The sequence below is a fragment of the Protopterus annectens genome, chromosome 4.part0 (genome assembly GCF_019279795.1).
Source record: "Protopterus annectens isolate FY-2018-M chromosome 4.part0, PAN1.0, whole genome shotgun sequence".
In the NCBI taxonomy this organism is placed as follows: Eukaryota; Metazoa; Chordata; order Ceratodontiformes; family Protopteridae; genus Protopterus; species Protopterus annectens.
This window is the reverse complement of record NC_056733.1, coordinates 1,152,642,654-1,152,668,324: the sequence shown is the minus strand read 5'-3', so window position 1 is coordinate 1,152,668,324 and position 25,671 is coordinate 1,152,642,654. Positions and strand designations below refer to the sequence as shown.

Here is a 25,671-nt window from a genome sequence, read left to right as displayed (position 1 = left end):
AATCTGTCTGTACCCTTTTGAAAGGTTGTGAATCTCACCCATTGTTCAGAAAAAAAAATGTAACTACCAAATGCAGTTGGTTCCAGGATAACATCCCCATGTAACTATCTAGGCTGTACAAAACTCAGGCTTTGTACACTACTTACACACATGTATATTCAAACTCTTCCTTTCAGCTCATCCCATTTGTAAGTATCTGGCATAGTTCTTGGGAAGTAATATACAAGTACTGTAAAGTAATGCATTCTTTCGTAATATATATTGCAGTGTGCATCTTTCCTGATACCTTGAAAATGTCTAATATTGATCACTTGTGTTTTCCAAATGCTTATCATAAACTTTCTTAGTATAGTGAATGCATCATACTTGTGTTATGTTAGTGTGCATTATCTGAGTATGAGCTTCAAGGCTCAGTTCATAAAATGTCCATTTGGATCATTGCACTAGCTCGATTAACAAATACATACAAAACATAAACGTGTTGACAGTCAGTCCTTCCCAGGAGACCTTTGCATATGCAAGCATTTCAGTGTATTCTGTTTTTTTTTTTTTAATAAATTTCTCCAAGTCTTTTAGGTTTCTAATACCATGATGGGAAGAAATGGGCCTCATTCCTAAGTCAAATTATGATTTAAGTTCATGAAATTAGTAATGTTTCAGACTTTAATGTCAGCCAGTAGTGCTCTTTGCAGCACTCGCAGTGTGCCCAGTAATCACTCCTGCAGTTTGTATGGAGTTACATGTATTGGTAACATATCTAGATATGATTGCAAATTCTTTTTTATAACACCCGTTGCTCCTACTACTATTGGCACTGTCTGGGTATCTTTCTTCCACATTGCTCTCGTTTCTGCCTGGAGATCCTAATATTTTATGACTTTGTGTCTTTCTGTATGCAAGACACTATAATCACTGGGTGTGGCAATTTTAGTGATCATTGCTACTCTTGTCTTCTTTTCTTGGACCACTATATCCGGTTTTCTAGCATCTATCTTTTGAACTGTTGGTAATGGATGATCCCATGTGATGTAGACTTCATTTTCTATGATGCTTTGTGGTTCATGTTTCCAGTGTTTTTCAGCCACTTCAATACCATAATGTTTGCACAATCCCCAGTGCAACAGTATCACCACATTATTATGCCTTTCGGTATACAGTTCTTCTGCCATTAGTATGTCGCAACCAGCAACAAGGTGTGCAACTGTTTCCAATTCGGTTTTGCAAAACCTACGTTTGTCTGTTTCTCCCACATGTTCAATGGACTTTGTAAACCAACCTGTACGCAGCCCACTATCTTGGGCCACCAATATTAACTTGCATCTTTTGGTTTGAATTCGCCTCTCCTTAACCATTCCTGTGTTCGTTCCTGATCAACATAAGGTTCTTCCATAAGTTTTCTATACTTGCAACTATATTTATCCTTTTTCCACATTTCTTGCCTTCTCATCTGATCCTTCACCTTAAATTCTTTTTGTTTTTTTGGCACATTCACTTGCTGCCTGATTTTTATCTACTTCTGGTTTGATTTCCATTCCTGATTGACACCGATAAGCTTCTGCTAGATTAAGCAGAGAAGTCATCTTAGATTTATTCTCCTCATATTTCAAAAGTTTTACTACGTTTGGGTCTTGTGAGGTCAGCAGATATGTGTAGAGTCCCACGATTGCAGATCTATACATATAATCAATTTCAAGAAGGCCCACCCGTCTTTCGGAATGGGAAATATATAATCTTGGTATGCACTGATTTTTATAAGTCATTTGGTGAGCATGAAGCATCCTTCTTGTTTTCCTATCTAATCTATCCAACACGTTTTTGAGCCAGTCAAGTTAGGACAATAAGAGCAAATTGGTTTATAGCTTGGATTTTGTTCGTAGATGTCAGTGCTGTTTTCAGGATTAATTTAAGTCTTCTGAAGTATTCCTTACTAAGTTTTATTCGCATTTGTTCATGTTTTATTGTTGATCCTTCATCAATTCCCAAGTATTTATACACTCCCTCTTACTCAAGTTCTTATCACATTATTGTCCCAAACTGATGTTTTTGTATTGCTGCAGTTTTCCTCCTTTAAAAGTTGCTTTTTCACATTTTTCAAGACCAAATGACATTCTAATATCATCTGAAAAATTTTGACAACCTGCAACTGCGCTTTCAGTTCCTCATCTGATGAGCTATACAGTTTTAAATCATCAACAAAGAGAAGGTGAGAAGTCATTAGACTTTGTTGTTTTCTAGGAGCCAAATTGTAGCTGTGATGCTGCCGTGATGCTCCCTAAGAGACTTCCACTTATTTATGTATTTCAGTATCTTTTACTGTAATGCTGCCCATTGCAGGCAGCAGCAACAGGGTGGCCACTGGGCATGTCATTGGCAGTAAAATGCAGTGCACAATGGGCAGTGCCTTTATAATTGGTGTGTGTAAACCAGTTCTGCCTTCATAGTGTCTAGGAATTAGTACCTGAAATGCAACCTGGAGCGTAAATGTGACAACATTAGCATGCAAGATTTCCCCCATGGAGTAACACACTTTTGCATGTTGTAGTTACATAACCATGTGCTGTAAACTGAGCACAGCACTCATTACTACTTCTGCCCCCATGCACTTAGTTATTAAAGCTGTGGGATGGCAGTGTGTTCTTCTCTTTGCCCACAGGGAATTTGCAACAGCCATATTTCTGTGCAGCTGAAAATCACTTCAGCCATGTGTCCCCAACCAAATGTACCTCAGGGAAATGTCTTGCTGCCCAGGTGCCTGAACCCGACACCTCTGCAATACATTTTAGACATGTTTTTTCTTATTTTCCATATTCTTATTACAAAGCAGTTTCACTCTTTATACTGCTTAATCCACGTTTTCTCTTTGTCTTTTTCCAATACAAATTATTTTACATTTCAAAATAACACTTTCTGTATTTTTATTGACCTTTAAAATGTTTATCCTTCCATTTTGTTTGTTTTTTTCTGTCTTATATTTGATTTCGTGGCTGTTTTGCTTGTGCTGAGCTTCAGTTAGTCTTTTAGTATTAACTTTCTCTTCAATGTCTTTGCTATTCTATTCAATTGTGTTCTTTCAGGTAACATTTTTCTGTTTTTTTCTAGATCGGTTTTGGCCTTCTGTCAACCATCAAGACCCTCATTAATTATCAGTATTTAGGATGTCTACATCAGTAGCAGTGAGAACCATCCATGAGGGTGTCTTTTCGAGCAGCTGCAAGGGTGCTTTGTTTCTTTGGTGACATCTTAGCAAATAAGGGCATTTGTAGTGTCCATCCGTAACCCCCTTCCCGGGTGTGTGGGGGGTAGATACATGTTCCATGTCACCACAGAGACCCACAGTGCTTTTCCTGCTTGGATTCGTGTTCCAGTATGCCTGCTACATCCGCACCCAGGCTATGAATTTGTATATCCACCCCTCCTTCAAGGGAATGTGACACTGCAAATTCATCTTCATTCCATCCTCTCCCCCCAGGATGGACACACCCATCCTCCTATTCCATTTCAAGTGCATTTGCATTTGTATATCCACCCCTCCTTCAAGGGATTGTGACACTGCAAATTCATCTTCATTCCACCCTCTCCCCCCAGGATGGACACACCCATCCTCCTATTCCATTTCAAGTGCATTTGCATTTGTATATCCACCCCTCCTTCAAGGGATTGTGACACTGCAAAGTCATCTTCATTCACCCTCTCCCCCCAGGATGGACACACCCATCCTCCCATTCCATTTCAAGTACCCAACTCAATACCCAGAACTTAGGTTGCCTGGACCATAGTCAAGACTTTATCTCTGTATGACACTAGAGCTGTTTTCCTTTTTTTACAGTTCAGATTCCTCTGTTTTGTCTTTGTATAGTATTTAGATATTCTTCACATTTTACAAGTATGATATCTTTTAATTTATTATCTAGTTTTACAAGCCATTCTTTAAAGCAGCATTTCTAGTACAGGACAGTTTTTGCGCGTTTTACAACAAGGATGTCTGTGCTACCACCACCTGGACTGCTGCCTACACCTATTCCTGCGTTATAGCTTGTAGTTGTAGACTCTAGGTGAGGTGTGGGCTTGCATGAGATCCTCATTTTTTTTTTTTTTTTTTATTTAATAAGTGGTAGTCTTGCTGTGTTCTGGTTGAGCTGATAGCTTAAATAGCTTGGTACTTGTTCTGAAAGAAGAATGACCACTTAAAAAAGATAGATTGTTATACAGTACCCCCCCCCCATAACTGCCTCAAAACAGTCTCATTCAGCAGGGCTCCAACATGTCTGAGTTCCTCTGTGGTGCCTGAGCTTCTGTTTTTTTTCTTTTTTTTTAATCTTCACTTTTATTTTTCAGACAGTTACATAATGTGTTTCACTTAGGGTTCTCCATAATTCAGTTGTATTTCAAGTCTTGTATGAAAGAAGGATGGTGCGTCTTACCTGTATTTGAGCCATACCTCTCAGCTGTCCAGACTTTTGCAATGTCCAGATCTTTGCTTCATAATTTTGGTCTGTTTCTCTTAAAATTTGTGGTTTTCTACATGTTAATGGCAATCAGTGAGGACTGAATTCACTATATAAACAGGCATTTGAGTTTCATACTTCATATCCTTCAGAAAATGCATGGCAACACAAAATCTTTTGTTCTAGCAACTTTCTGAGTATATAAGAGCAATATTTACAATTTGTCCCTATTTTTGGGGCTCCCCCCCATTATTTTTGTCAAGATTTTATCTGCCATGAGGTTGAGAGCTATGATTTGAGCAGCTGGTTAACATTAGCAGTGAGGATATATACTTGGAAGAAGATAGGGTAGCTCTAGAGGGACTGCTTAGAATATTTTGTTCATTGGCTGCCTATTTATATTGAATGATTAACTACAGGAAGGAACTGTCCTGGTCATACGTCTTAGCCTCTTAGATCAAGAAATCTGGACAAAGCCAAAAGTAAAAGTGGGACTAAGGCCCCAAAATATGGACAATTTTTAGATATTGCTCTTACAAACTTTGAAAGTTGATAGAATAAAAGGTTTTCCTTGCATTAGAATGAATTTTTCTGAAGGATATGAAGTCCAAAACTCAAATGTCTGTCATTATTTTCTAACTTCAGTCATTAATGATTTGCTACTAATGTGGCAGAAAACCACAATTTTATGAAAAACAGACCAAAAATATGAGGCAAAAATCTGGACATTCTGCGAAAATCTGCACAGTTGAGAGGTATGGTCCTGGAGACTCAGATGAATTTGGAGGTCTGTAGTTATATTCTACTTAACTTTATCTATTTCACACTACCTGTGACTCCTGTTTGTAGGACATTCTCTACATGTAACAGTATCTCTTTTTTTAAGGGCACCATTTCCTAGCTAATGTTGTGTCTTTCGGCTTTTCCTGGTTAGGGGTCGCCACAGCGGAACTCCGGTCCGCTAATGATTGGTAGTTGATTTTTACGTGCCGAGTTACCAGCCCTGAAGCACAACCTTCAACGAAGGTATGCCCATTCACGCATGTCTCCACGCAGAAGACGCTCTAGCTGAGAATCGAACCGGACAGCGTCCTACTGTGAGGCGGCATTTCCTAGCTAATGTGTATCTTTATTCCTTAAAAACGGATTGTCAGTACTGCAGCATCATGTTTATTGTAATGATGATAGTCTTTATTAGTCCATCAAAATCCTTGATATCTGCAGATAGGCAGTTATTTTAGTGTGTGTTTTTCCAAATGAAGTGTGAAAGTAAATAAAGATGACTGATAATAGATAAGTACTTCTCACATAATATTTCTGATGCCAATAATTTTGTTTGTTCCTTAGGTTGCCCACAATATAAATTTCAAAGAGAAAAAGGTGAAACAGTCAAAAAAGAAAAGTGATACTGCACTTGGAGAAGAGTCTGGCTCTACCCGAGCCAGAGTTGCTCGATTCCGCTACTTTGAAGACATTTCTGGTTATTCAGGGGTAAGAGAGGGTCAGACCAATATTGTTTGTTTTGATTTTACAGCTACCTTGAGACAGCTGGTCATGATGTTTTCCCTGTATGTCCCAAACTGTCTTGACTATCATTAAGTATTGAGCCAATGGAGATGTGTGTCTAGGCATGGCTAAATACTTGTCCTAATACTAGAAAAAATAATGAGAAAGTTGTAGCATATATTTGTGTGCATCTGTTGTTTATTCTTTCATTAACCAGGTAAGACCATTAGGCAAATAAGGAGCTGTAGAGGGTATTAATCAACATAAGAAATATTTCTGAGATTTTCTTTAATTATTTTTGTCTTCATTCGTGTTACCATACTCATTTGTTTTTCCCATTCAGATCACTGAAGACTGCTGGGCATACTTGATACAGATTCCATATTATGCCTGTGTTTCTTGGAGATTTAGTCTTTGTCCGTGCTTATACAAGTACTTTTAAACTCCCATACAAATTAGGGATTATCTACTCTGTTACTCCCACCACTTGTTGTAGATACCATTCTGGAGAGTTAGGTGCATGGAGTTACATTTTGGGGGGGATTGTCATGACCTGATTCTCCTAAAACAAAGACAAGATATCTGTTGCACCTGATTTGCCGAACCTGGTTTACCATGAAAATGTCATAAACCAGTTATGCAACCTTGGAAGGTCAAAAGGCACTCTTCCAAGGTGTCGTAACATTGATTTTTCAATGTTTGAATCCACAAGAGTGAATGTTAGTATGCAGTCGCTCTTGTGGGTTTGTCATTTTGAATGGAGATTGCACTGTACTAGGGAATGGGAAATTTACCCTTTCCTTCACTGTAGTGCGATCTTGGAGCTTGTATGTATAAGTAATAGGAGGTATGGGAGTGCAGGGGGGGGGGCTTGCCCCCTCTGCAAATCGTTTATAGCAATTAGCCGTAAGTGTCGGTAGTTTCGGTAAAGTTGACATTCCCGAGTTGTCAACTTTCCTTAATTCCCACCTTCAGTTATGTGACCATTCGGCAATTAGATTTTACAACATTTCGGGTCATGGTTTACACCCCTTGTGCTATCTCCCTCCCCCAATACTAAGTCTATATTAGACTCCTGCTGAGCATGGAGCCATCTTTAAATTTCTAGTCTCCCACCAGGACACAAGTGCTCTTCAGCAATTACATTCTTCTTGCTGGTAAGCCATTAGACCTCAGGAATTTGTTTAAAGTGTTCAGATTTGTAAAGTAATACTTACTTTTTTCTCTTGTCTTGGTGGGCTCTGCCCTGCTCCGTTCACCCTCCCTAACGCTCGGGCTGTCTCTGCTCCCCTGCCCCCTATTCCATCCCGCCCCCACTATCTCTACATTTATAGTAATCACAGCCACATCCACAGCTCACCCTCACATCACCTCCACCAATCACAGCTCCTCAAGTCATATCACATTATACCACACCAACTTGCCCCACACAAAATACTCCCAATCACTCTCATTTCTACTAGGCATTTTTTACATCACCCACACTACTTCCCCATCCACAAATAGTGCAACCCTATAATTCCTATTCAGATTCCCCACCTAGAACCAACTTAAACTTTATAACCATGAATATCACACAACTAAGTCTAGTCTGTCTTCTCATAATTCTTTACAACACCACAAGTTATCACTCTAGCAATATCCCTAAACTTAATAGCACAACACTACATTATGCACTCTCATATACAGACACCACACATTATAATAATATCTGCCCACAACTGTTCAAGAACTACATAACGAACCAATTCAGAACTAAACACATATGCTCTCATTCCTACTCCAAAAAAACACAATACTTTCTCACACTCCTCACCAAGCTCCAACATCTGCATCACCATTTTAACAGCAGGCTCACCATAAGTGGGGATATCCACCCCAACCCAGGCCCAAATCCATCCTGTCCAACACAAACTGCTCCAACACAAATGTCAGAACATAACACCTCCACTTTCTTCATCCCTGGGTAAATCAACAACAGCAGCAAAACCAACCATCTTTTAATGCTAAATATTAATACTAGAAGTATCAAAAATAAAATACCTGAACTCCAGGCCACAATGGCACAGTACTCCCCAGACATAGTTGCTTTAACAGAAACCTGGCTAAATAAAAACATAGCTAACTCAGAAGTTCTCCCTACCAGCTACAGTATCATTAGACAAAACAGACCGCTTCATAAAGGGGGTGGAACTGCCTTACTGTACAAGTCCAACTTAACTGTCCATCAATTACCAAGCTCCTACCCCTCCCCCAATAATTGGGACATACTTATCTCACAACTTCAACTTCACCCCAAAAAGGTAATCACCACAATTGTGACATATATTCCACTTGGTAATACACCTGCTAGCCTTGAAGACTTCTTATCCTGGTGTTCTTCCACATACTCACAAGAAACCCTTATTCTGAGGGACTTCAACCTAGACTGGTTCACCTGTATAACAGAACCACCAAGTAATCTAATAAATCTCCATGGCTACTAGCAGCTAGTCCAAGTTCCAACTAGATGTGATAAAAAATCTAAAAGCGAATCCATCCTTGACTGGGTCCTAACTAACAACCCCACACTGTACCCTCACACATGCAGTCTCACAGACACCTTAAGTGACCACAACAAAATATACTTTATACATAGTAGAACAAGCATATGCAAAACCACTAACTATATACCCACTAGAAACACAAAAACATTCTCTCCTGAGGTCCTCAACACTTTACTCTGTAACTGTGACTGGACCCCCCCTAAAAACCCTCCCACTTGACCAGGCTGTAGCATATTTCAACAAAACATTTCTACAACACCTAGACACTGTCGCTCCATTGCGCAAAATCAAGGTTAGGACCTCTACAAACCCCTGGCTCAGTAAAGAAACCAAACAAATCCTCAAGTCCAGAGACACTGCCTGGCTTTACTGTCAAAAAAACAAAGAAACACAAAGCCTAACTAAGTACCAAGAACTGCACAACCATGCAAAAAAATGCATTAGGCTGGACAAAAAATCCTACTACACAACATTACAAACTACCAACACAACCCCCCAAAATTTTGGAAAAATGTAAACCAGCTACTAAAATCCACCCAAAAGGCTACCCCCAAACCAACCACCCCTGGCACTAAAGTTCAAATCGAAACACAATTCAACTCCCACTTTGTGAACTCAGTTCTATCCTTAGTATCACAGGACAGTTCCTTCCTCACTATCCCCCCCAACACAAATAACACTAATACAAGCTTTACCCTCAAAACAGTTTCTACCACTTCAATCAAAAGCGTGCTCTCCAAACTAAAAACCTCATCAACAGCAGCCGACCTACTCCCCAGCTATTTCTTGAAACTCACAGCAGATGCTATTGCTATCCCAGTCTCCACACTGATAAACAGATCAGTTGTTGAAAACTATGTGCCCAAACTCTGGAAAATATCCTATGTTACACCCATACATAAAGGTGGGTCCTCCACTGAACTTAATAACTACAGACCCATTGCTTTCCTCTCCCCCCGGTCAAAATCCTAGAAAAATGCATCCATAAACAGATGCTAAACTATCTCCTAGACAGCAACATCCTATCACCTACTCAGCATGGTTTCAGACCTGCCCATAGTACCACTACAGACCTCCTCTGCTTCACAGACACAGTAAACAGTCTCAAAAATGAAGGCCTACAGGTGTCAACTCTTTTTTTTGGATATGTCCAAAGCATTTGACACAGTCTCAGACCAAATCCTGCTAAGCAAACAAAACCGATATCGCCTATCAAATTCCACTCTTACCTGGTTCCAAAGCTACTTAACTGACAGGTACCAAGCTGTGAAATGGGAAAATTCTGTCTCTCCTCAGCTGCCCATAACTATAGTAGTCCCACAGGGTTCTATCTTAGGACCACTACTATTCACAGTCTTCACAAATGACCTCCATACCTCCACACAGCATGCATCTGTCATTCAGTATGCAGATGACACTACCTTAATCTGTGCTGCACAAAACATTCCCACCCTCCTGCAAACAACTCAACTAGCATTCTCTGATGTTGAAAACTACCTTATCAAAGCCCAACCTATCCTCAATCCAAAGAAAACTCAGCTTATGATTATAACCAGTTCTAACAAAAACACTGATAGTCAATTCACTATCTACTCCACAAGTGCTACTCCAATCACTCCAGTGGCACAGGCTAAGCTACTGGGAATAACCATAGACTCCCACCTAAAATTTGATAGTCATCTCAACTTAACTATTAAAAAGGTACATGCCAAACTGGGATCACTGTACCATATCAAACCATTTCTTACCAACACAAGATCAGCCATTGCTCGCTCCCAACTTCTATCCACCCTATTCTATGCATCTCCCATTTTGACTAATCTCAACAAAACCGAACTAAGCAAAATGGAAGGCTGCTATAACAGAATTGCTTGCTTTGCTGCAAATTGCTCATATAGAACTCATCACTGTACTCCTTTGAGACAGCTCCACTGGCTTGAACTGCCCAACCTCCTAACTTACAATCAGCTCTGCCTCTGTCTTTCTATCTATTACCTCAACAATAAGTGCCCTGCCCTCAAAAACCTAGTACATCACTCAGCCAAAAGGCCTCCTAGATCATCAAGCAAACTACTACTAGAAGTCACCAACAGCTACAATAGCTTTGGAGACGCACTATATAGTAGTTCAGTGGCTAAAAAATGAAACTCTCTCCCCACTAGCATACAGAACACATCATCCAAAGTTTCCTTTAAAAACCTCATTAGGCAACATGTCAAGCAAAGTTGGCAGTGCCATGATTGCTCCCCAGGCTAGTGAAAGTGGATAAGGTACACATACTAAACCTAGAGTACTTGATAATGGTTTTCACTCTTACTCACAAACACTGGCTAATCTACAATATATGTACTGTACCTGTGTACTATGTATGTATTCTACCTATATTCCAAATTTCAGCTGTACACCACAAATCTATTAATTACATTTATTTTTAAATTAATATTTTTTGTTTGTTCTCTCCACTGATAGCTTTCAGATCCCTACTCTCCCCAGGACACCTGATAATAAAAACAGACAACACCACAGTGATGTGGTACATCACCAAGCAAGGGGGAACCCACTCTTATCCACTCTGCAGGCTAGCCATGGCACTGTGGAACACGGCCTTAGACATGCAGGTCAATCTGCAAGCTCACTTCCTGGCACTCGATGGCAGACGACATAAGCAGAAACCTCCTAGACCCACATGAGTGGCAATTAGAGGCCAACACCTTCAACCTTCTGATTCAGAAATGGGGGACCCCAGAGGTGGATCTCTTTGCCTCCCCCTGCAATCACCAGCTCAGCAAATTCTGCATCAGGACACCTCACAGCAGAGTCTGGAAAGTGGATGCCCTATCTTTTCAGTGCTAAACCTCTTAGTCTATGCCTTCCTCCCACTGCCCCTTCTCCCAAGAGTTGTTGTTGTTTGTCTTTTGGCTTTTCCCGGTTAGGGCTCACCACAACGGAACTCCGGTCTGCTAATGATTGGCAGTAGACTTTCATGAATGCTGAGGTGCCAGCTCGATGTTCAACCTTCAACGAAGGCAAGCCCATTTACACATGTCTTTCGAATGCCCACCCAACCACGGGGAGGACATGCAGACTCCACGCAGAAGGCACTCCCCGCACTCGTATTGCTCAAAATAAGACAGAACAGACCAAGGACAATTCTGATTGCCCTGGACTTGCCACGCCAGCACTGGTACCCACCCTGGCACCTACACCAGAACCCAACCCTGCTATCTGAGCAGGGGGGACAGATCTTGCATCCGCAACTGCAAACCCTAAATCTTGCAGCATGGCTTATTCCTTGAAATCTCACCCTGTAACCAGCCTAAGCAAGCAGGTGCTGGACGTCATTCTTGAGGCTAGAAGACCCAGTACAAGGGAATTCCTATGCTGATAAGTGAAAAAGGGCACTGCTCCTGGATTCAATCTAAAGGAGAGGACACAACTCTGCCCTCCTTTCCTCTAATCCTGGATTACTTAGCAGATCTACTCCACAGAGGCCTATCCTTCTCCTCCATTAAGATCCATGCCTCTGCCATTTCGGGTTATTACAACACTGAGCCGCCTCTCTTCTCTCACCCTGTTATCAAACTGTTCCTGAGAGGGGCAAACAACTTAAGGCCACCAAGGAGAGCACCCACCCCTGCTTGGGACCTTAACTTTGTACTGGAAAAGCTCACGCTACCCCCCTTTGAGCCTGCAGTGTCGGCAGAGTTAAAATTCCTCTCTTGGAAAACAGCCTTACTTTTGGCCATCACTTCAGTTAGAAAAGTGTCTGAGCTATAAGCACTTATGGCCATGGACCCCTTCATTGTTTTCCATCCTGACAGGGTTTCCCTCAGGACTAACCCTTCCTTTATGCCAAAAGTGTTGTCCAGTGTGGCTCTCAACTAATATATCCATTTGCCAACCTTCTTCCCTAATTCTCAAAATAAGGGGGAAAGGATCCTGCACTCCTTGGACGTGCACAGACAGATCAGATTCTACCTGGATAGGACTAAGCCTTTCAGGAAATCTAACCAGTTGCTAGTCAGCTTTAAACCAGGGGCAGGGGTCAAGACCATTTCGAAGCAAACAATTTCTAATGGATAGCACACTGCATCCATTTCTGCTACAAGCACCATGGGAAACCAACCCCTGAGGGGGGGTCAGAACGCATTCCATTAGGGCAACTTCTACCTCTACAGCATTCCTCAGGGGAGTCCCTACCAGGGACATCCTGAAAGCTGCTACCTGGAGTTCTGTACATACCTTCACCAAGCATTACCACCTGCCTATCTTTTCCAAATCCAGGGTAAGTTTTGCAACAGCAGTCCTGCAAGGCATACTAACCAGCCCCAACTCTTCTTGACTGCCTCCACCCTTCCTCAGCTTTGGGAATCTACCCAAGTGTGATGACTGCAACAGTGAAACAGGAAGAACATAGTACAGTTGTGTACACTTACCATAAATGTAGATGTTCGAGTTTATTCACTGTTGCAGTCCTGGTTTCCTTCCCTCCAGCCCCCTTGTCTCTCTCTCCTCTCTATGTTTAATACTTACCCCTTTCAGCGGTATTGGTATTTACTTTTTACTGAGGGTGTTTTTTCACCACCATAACTTAGCTCCCTATTTGAGGGGCTCCTGCCATTTGGGGCAAGAAAAACTGATGTAATGTCGTCGACTGCCTGTTTTTATACCCCTGACAACCTGACGTCAGTCCTGGAGCGACAGCAACTGTTGCAGAAATACTAAGTCTCTGGTATTCGGGCCGACTGAGGGCTACCTGCAGGCAGATAACCCAAGTATGATGACTGCAACAGTGAATACACTTGAACATCTACATTTATGGTAAGTGCACAGAACTGTACTTTCCCTTTTCCATATAGGATAAGACCCTGTACTCTCACTTCCTTCACAATGCTGGTCATTACTTCAGTTGATAATGTTAATGGTTAAGCAGAATATAACATTTTGCAAGAATTCAGGGACTCTTGAGGGTATTGTCCTTATTCGACTCTTGAATGATCTTGGAAATTTGGCAATCTCAATTAGTGACCCAGTATAAAGGGGAAAAAGCTTGAAGGGATCTGGAATGACAATTTCATATTGTCTAGATAATACCCACACTACATGAATAGCTGGGTATATATTTTCTATAAGAAAGTTAAAGGAGCTTTAATGTAATGCAAATGGAACGCCCACAGAGATACCTTACTAAAAGGATACAAGGTGTAAACAATGTGTCCTAAATGGACTGATTCAAAGCCCTGTCACTGTACTCTGTATCCTATAGACTATTAAGAGGTGTCCTGTGACTGGCATGCAAGGCATCCTCTGACCCATTACCGATGGATTTTCTGCACACCGGCAAGTCAGATGACATCAGAAATACTCAGTCTACAGATCTAAATCTCTTCTGCAACATAAACAGAGTGGTTTGGAGGGACAGGTAAATTTTGCAGAAGGTACTGCTGCTGTGGAACAGACTTCCAATCCACACAAAACAAAGTTCATCCTGTCCGGGAAACAGAAAATGTACCCCAGGACTGCCCCCTGTAGTACTACGGGGCAGCTGCAACTTCTAAATGCTTTATCCCATGCATGGGTCCCCTCAGGTTATCTATGGTATGATCCCATTTATTATCATTAGGGGTAATATTTATAATTATTGACCATAGGATGGGCAAGGCCAGTCTTTAACCAAATGGGATAGGTTATTTCAAGCACAAAAAGGAAAATTAGCTAGGCTTAAAATTGCCTGCAATGGGAGCTAGTCTAGTACTTACCTATGAACCTGTGTCGAATAATTTCTCACCTTTTGAGATGCATATAGGGCCTTCACACATCCCTCTGCCTTTCTTTGCACTTGTAGGTACCACTTGTAAATATCCAGAAATGCACTTACTTTATACCTTATGAACAGGACAGTGAAATTTTTTCAGTGAAGGACTCCCATTGATGCTCCTTATGATCTATATATGTAGTAAATTGAAGTTTGTTTTTATCTGTCTCTCATTCTTTCTGTTTTTCAAAGGTTTACATTTAAGTAATTGTCTGGTGTATGTAAGTTTTGTTAATGTAAAGGCAAATGTTGGTTTTGTACATTTTCCTTTTTATATGAGATGTTCCCTTCTTGTAGTTATGCTTAATAAAGATTATTTGAAAATAAAACAAATGTATATGTAATATATCACACAAACACCAGTAAGATACACTGGAGGGTTTATTATCAGGGATGGGACAGTAGGACAAGATAAAAAGCCACCCTCCTCACACCCACAAAGAAAAAAAAAACAGGAAGTAGTTCTTTAATTTTATCCCATTAAAAAAAGAGAAAAAATCAGGACTGGTTCAAGCAGTGTCACAACAGACAAGTTGCTGCTTGTGTTTTCCGGCCTTTTAAGAATACAGAAGGCCATAACCACCAGTAAGCTACAAGGGGGAGTTCTCATTGGGGCTGAGACATCACACCAAGAGAGTACTTAAGATGGTAACTGATGTTTCTCCCTCAGGGGGACATTTTCCATTCACAGTGTTTTTATTAGTAAAGTAAAAAAACAATTGTAGTTGGTTTAAACAGTCTCAAAAAATAGAGCGACAGTCAAGCTATTGCTCGTGTTTCCTACATTTTAAGCTTGTACATCACAACCACCAGTAAATAGGGAAGTAGTTCCCTAAAAGGAGCCAGGACACCAGGAGGGCACTTAAGATGGTAACAGGCCTTCTTCGTACCACAAAAACTCAAGAAGTCTTCCATTCACAATGTATCCATTTAGAATAAGAAAATAAAAATAAGCAGTGCTTGACTGAGCAGTCTGACAGCACAAGGCATCAGATAAGTTGCTGCTCAAGTTTTCCTGATTTTTAGATGCCTATCACCATCAGTAAGATACAAGTGAAGGACCGTAACTCAGGAGGTATTCATTTCACAGTGCATCCAGTTAAAACAGAAAGCAGTAAGAACTGATTCAAGCAGTCTTACAGGACTGACAAGGACAGATTCCTAAAAAGGAGAAAAGTGGACTGATGCATAGCTGGAGTTAAGTTGAAAAATGATACCACTTTCTGGTGGCTCGAGCACAGTTGTTGAGTAATACTGGATTAATGTTCCATTGCCTTAGGGATTTAGAGTTGGCTGCATATATTTCCTGATTTAGCTTTCCATATACCCTGTTCATGAGAACTGAACCCGTGATGAAGTGGATCACCCATTTGCTTTTAGTTTGAAGGACTTAGCATTTATCTCTGTTAGAGATGTTTATGGTTGATTGGTTATAATAAATTGTTCATAAATATGCTCTGTTTACCATTCTTGTGGCCATGGTCATGTCTGAGAAGGACCATTTCACTTACCATGTGGAAAAATTAAGAAGTAAATGAACAAAATAAAATAAATGGTAACTGTCACAACTACCAAATAGCTTCAGAGCTTATGGCCCTTTTTCATAGAGGACTTTACATAGTTTTCTATAAGTAATAGATTTCCTTAATGCCAAACCATCATTTTCCAGCTAACGTGTTTTTGGACCTGTCACTCAACTAATTCAGTCACCTCCTTGTTTTTTTTTTTTTCCTAGAGCATAATTCTTGGGGAAAGGATATTATTTGATCAGGTTTTACCTGAGTGGAAAACATGAGTGCAGGAAAACAGATGCAAAATAGATACTTTCTGAGTTGTTTGGCAGATGTTTTTATTTGTTTTATTTATTTATTTAACATTTGTTTACAGGGAAAGTCCAAATGGACACGGGCCCTTTTTCAGCCGAGGCCTGGGGAGAAAAGCTCCATGAGTAACAGTAAACTTTAATGCACTAATTACAATAATCAATAAAGTATAAAGTAAACAAAATGTAGTATACATAAGAAAATACAAATTTGTTACATCATGACAATACACCCTAGGCTTTGAACTTAGCTAGTACTATTTGTAAAGTATGACTTATGTCAAGATACAAGGTTAAGACAGGCTGGTAGGAATAAAAGAGTAAACACCGGGAAAGAGTTTGGATATGTTTGGAGTATACTGTGATGTAGCAGAGCATTCACAAGGGGTTAGTACAGGAGCATAGCCACTTATTATTTAGAAAAGCTTTAAGTGATGACTTAAAGTGGTTAGTGGACAAGATTGAGAGAATGGAGTTAGGAAGGGAGGTTCATATACAGGATATATAGCTGGAAAATAAAGATTCTCCTGCAGTGTTGTTGGCCTTGCAGACGGTGAGTACGTTATTATTAGAGTGAAGTGGTCTGCTGGAACTGTAAGGAAGGATGAGATTTTGTAGTGCAGGGGTTCTGGCTGGTTGCGTTACAGTTTTGTGAGTTAGACAGAGTTAGTTGTAAAGAATAATGTTGGGAAATTCAAGCCAGTCTAGTATCCTTAAAGCTGTACAATGATGTGTTCTATATGGGCAGTCAGATGCAAACTTAGCAATTTTATTATAACATGCTTTTAGCTTAGATAAGTAAGTTTTCCTAAGATTAGTTAAAATTGGAGAGACATATAGTAGAGTGGAGAGCAGATGGGTTTGTGCTAATGTAATTTTGGCCATTTTGGTCAGGAACCTTATGTGCTTATATAGACTTCCAAGTTTCTTAGGGACTTTTTTATTGTTAGGGAGACATGCAAGTCGAATTTTAGGTTATTGTCTATTTCTACTCCAAGAAGCTTTGGGTTGTCGGGGAAAGTGGAAGTATTGTCTTTGGTTATTATATTAAATGGTGGGCATTAGATAGATGTCTTGTTAGGTTGGAGGAGTAATTTAGTTTTGTTTGGATTCAGGATTAGATGGGCATTGGCTAACAATGTTTCAGCAGAAGTGAAAGATTCCTGTGTTTGAGAATGAAGAGCTGATAGAGAAGTGGCAGCACAGATAAGTGTTGAATCCTCTGCATATTGTATTCTAGAACCATGTGGAGTAGCTGTGTTTAGATTATTAGTAAAGAGGGAGAAAAGGAGTGGGCCTAATATAGATCCTTGGGGGACACCAGTGGATAAAGGAAGGTGTGGAGATAGGTCACCTTTGCTGAAGATATGTTATCTTCTTCTTTAGCATGGCCAACCAGCTGGTGCTCAGTTTGTTCAAGGGTCATTAGGCTTTGGGATTGCTGCTTCTAGCACTTGCTTTAAGAATGTATCCATTGCAGACATCTGTACAATGGCCATTTGTTTTTTTTTTTTGTGCACACTTTCAGCAGGCCCATAGGGCTTGGATCTCCAGTCCAGGAGTATGATCTCCTTCAACATGTTGGTGCTTTAGGATATGGCCTTCTGAATCTTTGCCAAACAAAAGAATTCTTCTTCTGCATTAGAGGAATTAAAAACTGACCATAAACGCAGAAGCCACAGTCATGAACAGGAATAAATTCAGAAGTTCTGACGAGGTCGCATGCTGGATGAAAGTGCTAAGCTAACTGTTGCATAATAAAGTATTCTTTACTTTGTTCGATGTCATTTATTCTTGTTTAGGACTGTTGGCTTCTACATTTATGATTGTTTTACCTTCTGAATCCTTCCTTCCTATAGCTTTTCCTGTGCCTGCCTTCTCTGGGTTGTTATTTGGAGTCTGATAAGGATTATTGCCAGCTATTATCCATTGAAGCAAGGCCCTCAAAACAGCTTGTAACAGATATGTGAGTATTCAAGCTCTGTGGGTTGAGTTATTCATTCCACTAGTCAACATTCAGATTCACACTGTTGGATGGATTTGAAGTTGTAGTGACAGACATTATGACATGTTGCATCACTTAAATAAGCTCAGTTTTTTACACATCTGCAATTTTATTTTTGCTGCTCATAAATTTCATATCTTGAGTTTTGCTGTTATTACTAGAAGTTCCATGCTTCTTTATTTTTAAGGGGTTCATTTCCAAATTCAAGAAGAATGATTGAAGGAAGTCTTTTCTGGGGCTGGTGGGAAATTCCCTCTTGCTACCCAGTGAAGGTGTTTTGGACTTTCATATTGGATTCTTTGTGGAGGATTGGTGGAAGCCTTTACTTTCCCAGAAGCAGATCTGCATGGTCCATGACCTCTTACATCTTCCACCCATGAGATGTCAGGCTTCCTAGAGTTGTGGTGGTAGAGCTGTTTTTTGAGTCCTGGGACAGCCATAGTTTGAATCTTGATAAGAAGAAACAACCTGTAGGTACACCTTTCCTCCATCTAGTGAAGCTAAGCACTTTGGCCCTCCACAAAGTTCCTTTGTAGTTTTGTAGAAAAGGCCCATCTTCACTTCATAGAGGAGGAGGAGAAGCATTATTGCTCATACTTAGCCTGGGATGACTTCTACCTCATTTTCCAGATACTGATGTCCCTCTTTCTTTCTTTCTTCTAGGTTAGAGGTGACTGTGAACCTGTAGGAGGTTTCTGTGAGGGCTTGTTCCCTACTGGTCTCGAAAACGCAAACAAGAACAAACTGCTTAAACACGAAGAAAGTCCGGAGACCAAAGACAGAGTACTTAAACCAATTTAATTAAGCGCTTTTCATTTGTTAAAATATATATGAAGAAGTTTGTATATTTTTAGCAAACGAAAAGTATTTGTTCCCTACTGGTCTCTGAGTGGGGGTCCAAACTCCTAGGTTGTGTGGAGTAAAGGTTAGGCTGCCTTCATCACTTGTGCAGTTCAAGAACCTGCCGTTAACAGGTATTTCATGGGACTGGTTCCCATTTACATTCCTCCATGGGGCTGGCATTAAGTTGCACTGTCTAGGTGTTCTGGGTTGGGATTGTGAAATGGAACCTTGAGTTTCATTTAGGCAATTCTTTATAAATCATTCCTTTGATGACAGGGATGCTGGTTAGCTTTCCTACCCATGGAACTTTTCCTTTTTGGCAGGCATCCTTTGTCCTCTGTGCCAGCCTCACCTTCCCTCTGATGGGTTTGTACACCCAATATGGGTCAGTTTGGGCTTTGTATTCCTTAACCGCCTTGCCCCATTCAGTTGCTTGCCTCCCTCAGGATGCCTTAGCTTCTTGTATTGCTGGTGGGTGAATGCTTGGTCTGCCGTGTCCACATTTGGACTTCTCTCTTTCAGGGGTGAAAGTTAGGCCTAAGTTTGGCTTTGCTGAACCTTGAGCAGCTTTTCCCAACATGCTTATCCTGTTTTCTGCAGGGATGGGGGCTTATGTGAGGCTTGTTTGAGGACCCCACTTCTCCAAAGAATACTGGAGCTTGCTTTAGGCAGTCTTGTTCAAAATGTATTTCAATGTGGTCGTCCATTTCTTGGCTTTATTATCTGTTCTTTTTAGGGCAGCGTATGTGGGTCATAAGGACTCGTATCTGTCTCCTCACCTTTTTGAGAGCTTCTGTTTCCTTGGCTAAATCTGTGCTACAATTTCTACTCAGGAGAATGACTCTGTAGCCAGCTTCTCTAGGCCTCCCCTCCAGTCTACATTCTGGATCTATCCAAGATTGTCCTGTGATAAACTCACGGGACAGATCCTATCCATTTCAGAATGAGAATTATGAACTTTTTCCTTTTCCTTTAAGCCGTCATGACATGAGGAAGGTTAGTGGCCATGATCTGCTTTGGATGTTCACCCCTCTGACTGTTAAATGTCTTCTGTTTCTTCAGTGATGAAACTGCATCCCTCTTAGGTTCATGGTAACCAGAGTTGGACATGTGTTGCTCTTGTACTTGCTGGCTTAGGAACCCCCTTCAGCCTGGTCATATTTGTTCTGCTCTTAACTGGCTGGTGTTTTGTGATCCAGATGCTATCAGTCTTTTCTTGAAGCACAGCAGGTGTAATAGTATGCTGTCTGAAGTTATGCCACTTCAGTTCAAGTGGAAGTGGTTCTTCGTCAGAGAACATTGTTCCTCTTCTTTGGCCACTGCAGGCATCCAGGCTGTCTTGGCTTTCTGTTGTTTAATGTTGCCTCCACTTGAAAAAGTAAGAATGAGTCTTGACATTTGTCCTGAGTGGAAAGCAGGAAGGTAAAGTAACACTGACATGTGAAGTTGTTAAATCTTGCCGTTTATTCTCATAGATGGGTTCAGAGCCGATCCTCGGCTCCGACACGGCCGATAGCAAAGCTCAAGGTTTGCCAGTAGCTCGAGACCAAGCCCCTTATCCCACAATGCACTGCTGGAATTACCTCAGATCTAGTTTGCCGCAGCAAGAGAGATCTCGGTGATCCAGCTAGCTCGGACCGTTTGTGAGAAAAAATAGCAAGTTTTGATAAAAAAATTTTCTTTTTCTCTTAGATATTTTCATATAGATAGTTTGAGTGTTAGTGTTAAAAATTTTAATAATAGAATCTGTAGTTTCTGATAGTTAGTGTGTTTTGTGTGGACCTTTTAGCGCTATTATCTCTATTTTCTTATAATCAGGGTTTTTCTCAGTGTGGCTGTTTAGCCCTGTATTTGTAAATTTATATTTTAACTATCATAGATAGTGCCCAGTTTGGGCTTAGTTGCTTTCCTTAGTTAGTGTGGGTCTTTACAAGGAAAGTAAGGACTTCACTGGTTTTTGTTTTCTACTATTTACTATGTCGGATGATAAGGAAAAGTCCCATCCTAAATCGGGATTCAAGAAATGCCCAGATTGTGGTAGAAAATGTCCATCACTGATGGACACATTCAATGTGTTTACTGTCTGGGGGCTAAACACCTCCAAGACACTTGCAGCATTTGCCATTCCTTTTCTTCAAGAGTCCTCTTGGAGAGAAGGAGGAAGTTAATTGACAGGGGATTACTGCAGCATTCCTTTTCTGAGGTGTTGAGTAGCCATGAAGGTACTAGCATGTCTTCCAAATCCTCCAAATCTACAAAATCTTCAGATCCCAAAGTGACAAAAAAGGCAAAAACTTCAGAGGGAGGGTCATCGATTCCACAGATCTCGGAACCGAGTGTCCCTTTAATTCGGAGCCAGCTCCCAGTATTTGAGCCGGTCTCTGAGGTTCCCTCTTTTCCTCTGCTCCAGTCAGCACCTTCGGTGCATTCATCTAAGTCTTCAGTCAGCCTTTCAGATTTGGACATGGATCGGCTAGTGCAGAAGCTTTTACAGCACCAGGACTTGCCAAATTGTTGTCGGCCCCGACCAGCTCGTCAGTGCCAAAGACCATTGAACCGGATTTGTCTACTCCTCCTCCGAGCCATACTGGACCCTCGGAGCCGAAGGAACCAGGGCCGTTGATTGTCGAACCCTTGGAGCCGATACCCATACTAGTGTTATCGGCTCCATCTACTCTGATGTCCTTGGCGCCGACCGAGGACTCTAGGAGCCGACGCTCTCCCATCAGGTCTGGGGAGGATAGTTGGACCGATTTGTCGGTGCCGACCCTTCCTCTCGGGGCTTCAGCTCGGATGAGCTCGGCTCCTACCTCAGGCTTGGAGCCCATGGTTTTGGTGCAGGGGGGTCGGATGGTCCTTTCAGGTCCATCTACTCCTTCTTGTCGGAGCCGTGGTGCCTTCGATGCTATGAGGAGAGTCCTGTCTCCAAAGACAACGTCAGCATCGGTTCAGCCTTCCCTCTTTCCTCAAGCTCCTGTGTCTGCTTCTTCGTCTACTGGTGCCCCTAAGCATAGAGACCCTGAGCCTGAAGTACCCCCCACAGGGCATCCCCTGCTCTTCTGAGACCTCCCCAGATCCCCCCACTGAGAAGGTGCCCAGGAAGAGACTGTGCAAGAGGAGGCAGTTAGACTCCCCACAGGAGTCTTTGACATCTGACACTGACTTGGATGAGTCAGAAGGGTCCCCTCGATCCCCCTCTGAGGATATCTCCTTTGCACAGGTATTAGAGATCCTTAGTCAGAGGGGAGATTGGCAGTTCAAGACACCTATTGAGGATGAGTCCGTGCTCTTGAAGGCTTTTGGGTCTCAACCTTCCACTTCTTGGGTGTCTCTGCCTTACAACGAGCTCATGGAACTGATCCCTCATAAGGCATGGGAGTCACCGGATGCCCTGGAACCTGTCCCTCGCAAGCCAAATAAATTCATGTCTGCCCCAGTGGACAAACCTTTTTTGACCAAGGGAGTGCCTGTTGATGCCATGGTGGTAGCTGCAGCCACCAAAAAGGAAGTGTCTGAAACATCCACATCTATCCATCCTCCTAACAGAGATTCTAGGATCATGGATAGATATGGGAAACACATATTTAGTTCAGCGACTTTTTCTCTGCGATCACTGAACTACTTAACCCATTTTACGAGACTACAAAGAGATCTCCTGAAAGAGCTAGGAGATACTCTCCAGGGTACGGAAGCTGCAAGGGTGACGCAGCTCGCTACCCTAAACTCAGCTGTAAACTCGTCCATGCGTCTCATATCTTATGCAGCTGATGGTTCGAGTAGAGCCGCTAGTTTGGGCATTGCTCTCCGAAGACCAGCCTGGATGCGTCTCTGTTCCTTTGTGGTACCCTTTAAGTCTTCCTTTATTAACACCCTATTCGATGGCTCATCACTGTTTGGGCCTAAAGTAAAGGAAACTTTAACCAGGTGTGAGCAAGAAGGCAAGACCTTATCTGCCGTTGGAGTCTGTTTTTCTACCCCTACTCGGCCCTACCCCAAGGGCCCTAGGGGAGGGAAAATGTGGTTACAAAAAGCACAGGGAGCCTTTCAGGACACACGTGGAGAAACCCACTCTAGAGGCACAGGAAGGGGTTATAATGGAAGACGCCACCCCCGCAGCAGAGGGTGACCGAAGTCAGTTCTCTGGACAACCCTACCAGTGCCCCTGAAAGGGGGCCCGGCTGTTCGGCTCTGGAGGCAGTCGGGGGTCGCTTGTCTTTGTACCCAGAAGCCTGGCTAAACATAACATCAGATACATGGGTACAAAGCATCATTTCCAGAGGATATTTCATACCGTTCTCTACTCTTTCCATTCCTGTAAACAGAATCCCAGATGTTCCACCCAATCTCAGGGAACAAGCAATCGTAGAGGTCCACAGATTGCTAGAAAAAAAGAGTCATCCAACCAGTCCCAACAGACCAAGTTGGATTTGAAACTTACTCAAGATTCTTTTTGGTACCAAAGAAAACAGGGGACTGGAGACCTATCTTGGACCTCAGCAGACTCAACCAGTTCATAAAGAAAGAGAAGTTCCGAATGGTCACGCTTCAGTCCATTCTTCCTTTCCTAGGGAAAGGCGATTGGATGTGCTCCATAGATCTCAAGGATGCGTACTATCACATAAAGATGAACAAATGCTCCAGAGATCACCTACGTTTCCGGCTGGGAGCCAACCATTACCAGTTTCGAGCCTTCCCCTTTGGTCTCACTACAGCCTCCAGAGTGTTCACCAAATGCATGGCAGTGGCCACGGCTCACCTGAGCGTCTAGGATTCCAGGTGTTTCCATACCTAGACGATTGGCTCCTCACCGTTACCACCAGGCATCAACTGACTCAGGCAACACAATACACTCTGACACTCTGCCATCAGTTAGGCATTACAATCAACTTCGAAAAGTCTGCCTTATCGCCATCGCAGCATACCGTTTTTATAGGAGCAGAGTTAGATACCTCAACTACCACTCTACGTCTTCCAATCGAAAGAGTCTCACTTCTCCGCCAACACGTCAGCTCACTGGTGTCAAAGAACAAAGCTACAGCAGCAGAGGTCTTGAAGGTGCTAGGGTTGATGGCGGCAGCAATCCTGGCTATACCACTTGCAAGGATGCATATGCAAATTCTTCAATGGCTCCTCTTTGCTCAGTGGTCTTGCCAGAAACAGTCGATGCACCACATAATTCTCATCACGGATTCTTGCAAGAGAGACCTTCAGTGGTGGTTGACGTCTCTTTATGTCACAATCGGAAGACCCTTTGTCCCCCCTCCTCCCAGTAGCCACTGTGACCATGGACGCTTCCCTGGTAGGGGGGGCATTTTCAGGGAAAGAAAGCCCAAGGCACATGGATGGATCAAGAGTCACATCTGCACATCAATGGTCTAGAGTTGAGAGCGGTACTTTTGGCGTTGCAGTTCTTTCAGGACTCTCTTCCTCTAGGAGCTATTGCAATTCAGATGGACAACATGTCAGTAGTCCGGTACTTGAACAAGCAAGGTGGAACCAAGTCTTACCCCCTTTGTCGAGAAGACCTCAGGGTCTGGCAATGGGCTGTGTCGTCCCAGTGTTTTCTGTTAGCAATGCACATCCCGGGGAAATCCAACGTGATAGCGGACAAGCTAAGCAGGGTGATATTGCTCACTCACGAGTGGTCTCTCAAACAACAGGTTGCGGAATTGATTTTCCGCAAATGGGGCCAGCCTTGCTGCAACCTGTTTGCCAGCCACATCAATTCAAAATGCAGAAGCTAGTTTGCCCTAATACCACCTCCGGGACATCCCCCGAGAGATGCACTCTTACACAATTGGCCCCCGGGTCTTTTTTATGCATTCCCACCCTTCCCATTGATACCCAGATTTTTACAGAAAGCAAAATCGCTGGGAGGGACTGTTATTCTCATAGCCCCCTACTGGCCTTGACACATTTGGTTCCCGTTTTTCCACCATCATCTGTTGGAAGATCCATGGATCCTGGACCCAGTTCTGGACCTTCTGACACATCTGTCAGGGGACCTCCATCCTTCCCCGCAGTCCCTGAAACTGACTGCTTGGCTAATCCACTTCCCCTAATTGCCAGGCTTCATTCAATTTCAGAAGATACAAGACACATTCTCTTGTCTTCTCACAAGCCATCCGCCAGGAAATTATACGGCAGTAAGTGGAAAAGGTTCTCAATTTGGGCCAACATGCAGAAAATTAACCCTTTCCGAGCTCTGCTGTCGTCCATTTTAGAATTCTTGACAAAGATTTTTAAGGAAGGGGCAGCAGGTGCTACAGTTCGAGTCCAGTTAACTGCCATTTCAAATTCCCACCTTGGATTTGGTGGCTCAAATGTTATGGGCCGTAGGTTATCTAAAACTTTTCTTAAAGGTCTTCTTCACATGAGACCTTCTGTCAAAATTCCCTATTCTCCCTGGAATTTGAACTTTATGCTGTCTCAAATTATTCTTCCCCCTTTTGAACCAGCATCTTCTTGTGATCTCAAATATTTATCCTGGAAAACTATTTTTCTAGTGGCCATTACTTCTGCCCACAGAGTGTCAGAACTTCAAGCATTATCTGTCAGACCACCTTACATGATTTTCCATGCTGATAGAGTATCTCTCAGAACAAACCCTCATTTTTACCTAAAGTCTGTTCTGAATCCAGTATCAATCAGGTCATTGAGCTGCCAGTCTTTTTTCTCCACCACTCTAG

General features: G+C 42.1%; 1 protein-coding gene across 1 annotated transcript in view; it reads left to right on the top strand.

Annotated features, from left to right (window-relative positions):
- CPSF1 (cleavage and polyadenylation specific factor 1) overlaps positions 1-25,671 on the top strand; it is a 2,236,766-nt gene that overhangs the window by 1,665,950 nt on the left and 545,145 nt on the right. Inside the window, exon 25 of the mRNA XM_044069873.1 lies at positions 5,793-5,936. Coding sequence (XP_043925808.1) covers positions 5,793-5,936 — 144 coding nt within the window. The remainder of the gene's footprint in view (positions 1-5,792; positions 5,937-25,671) is intronic.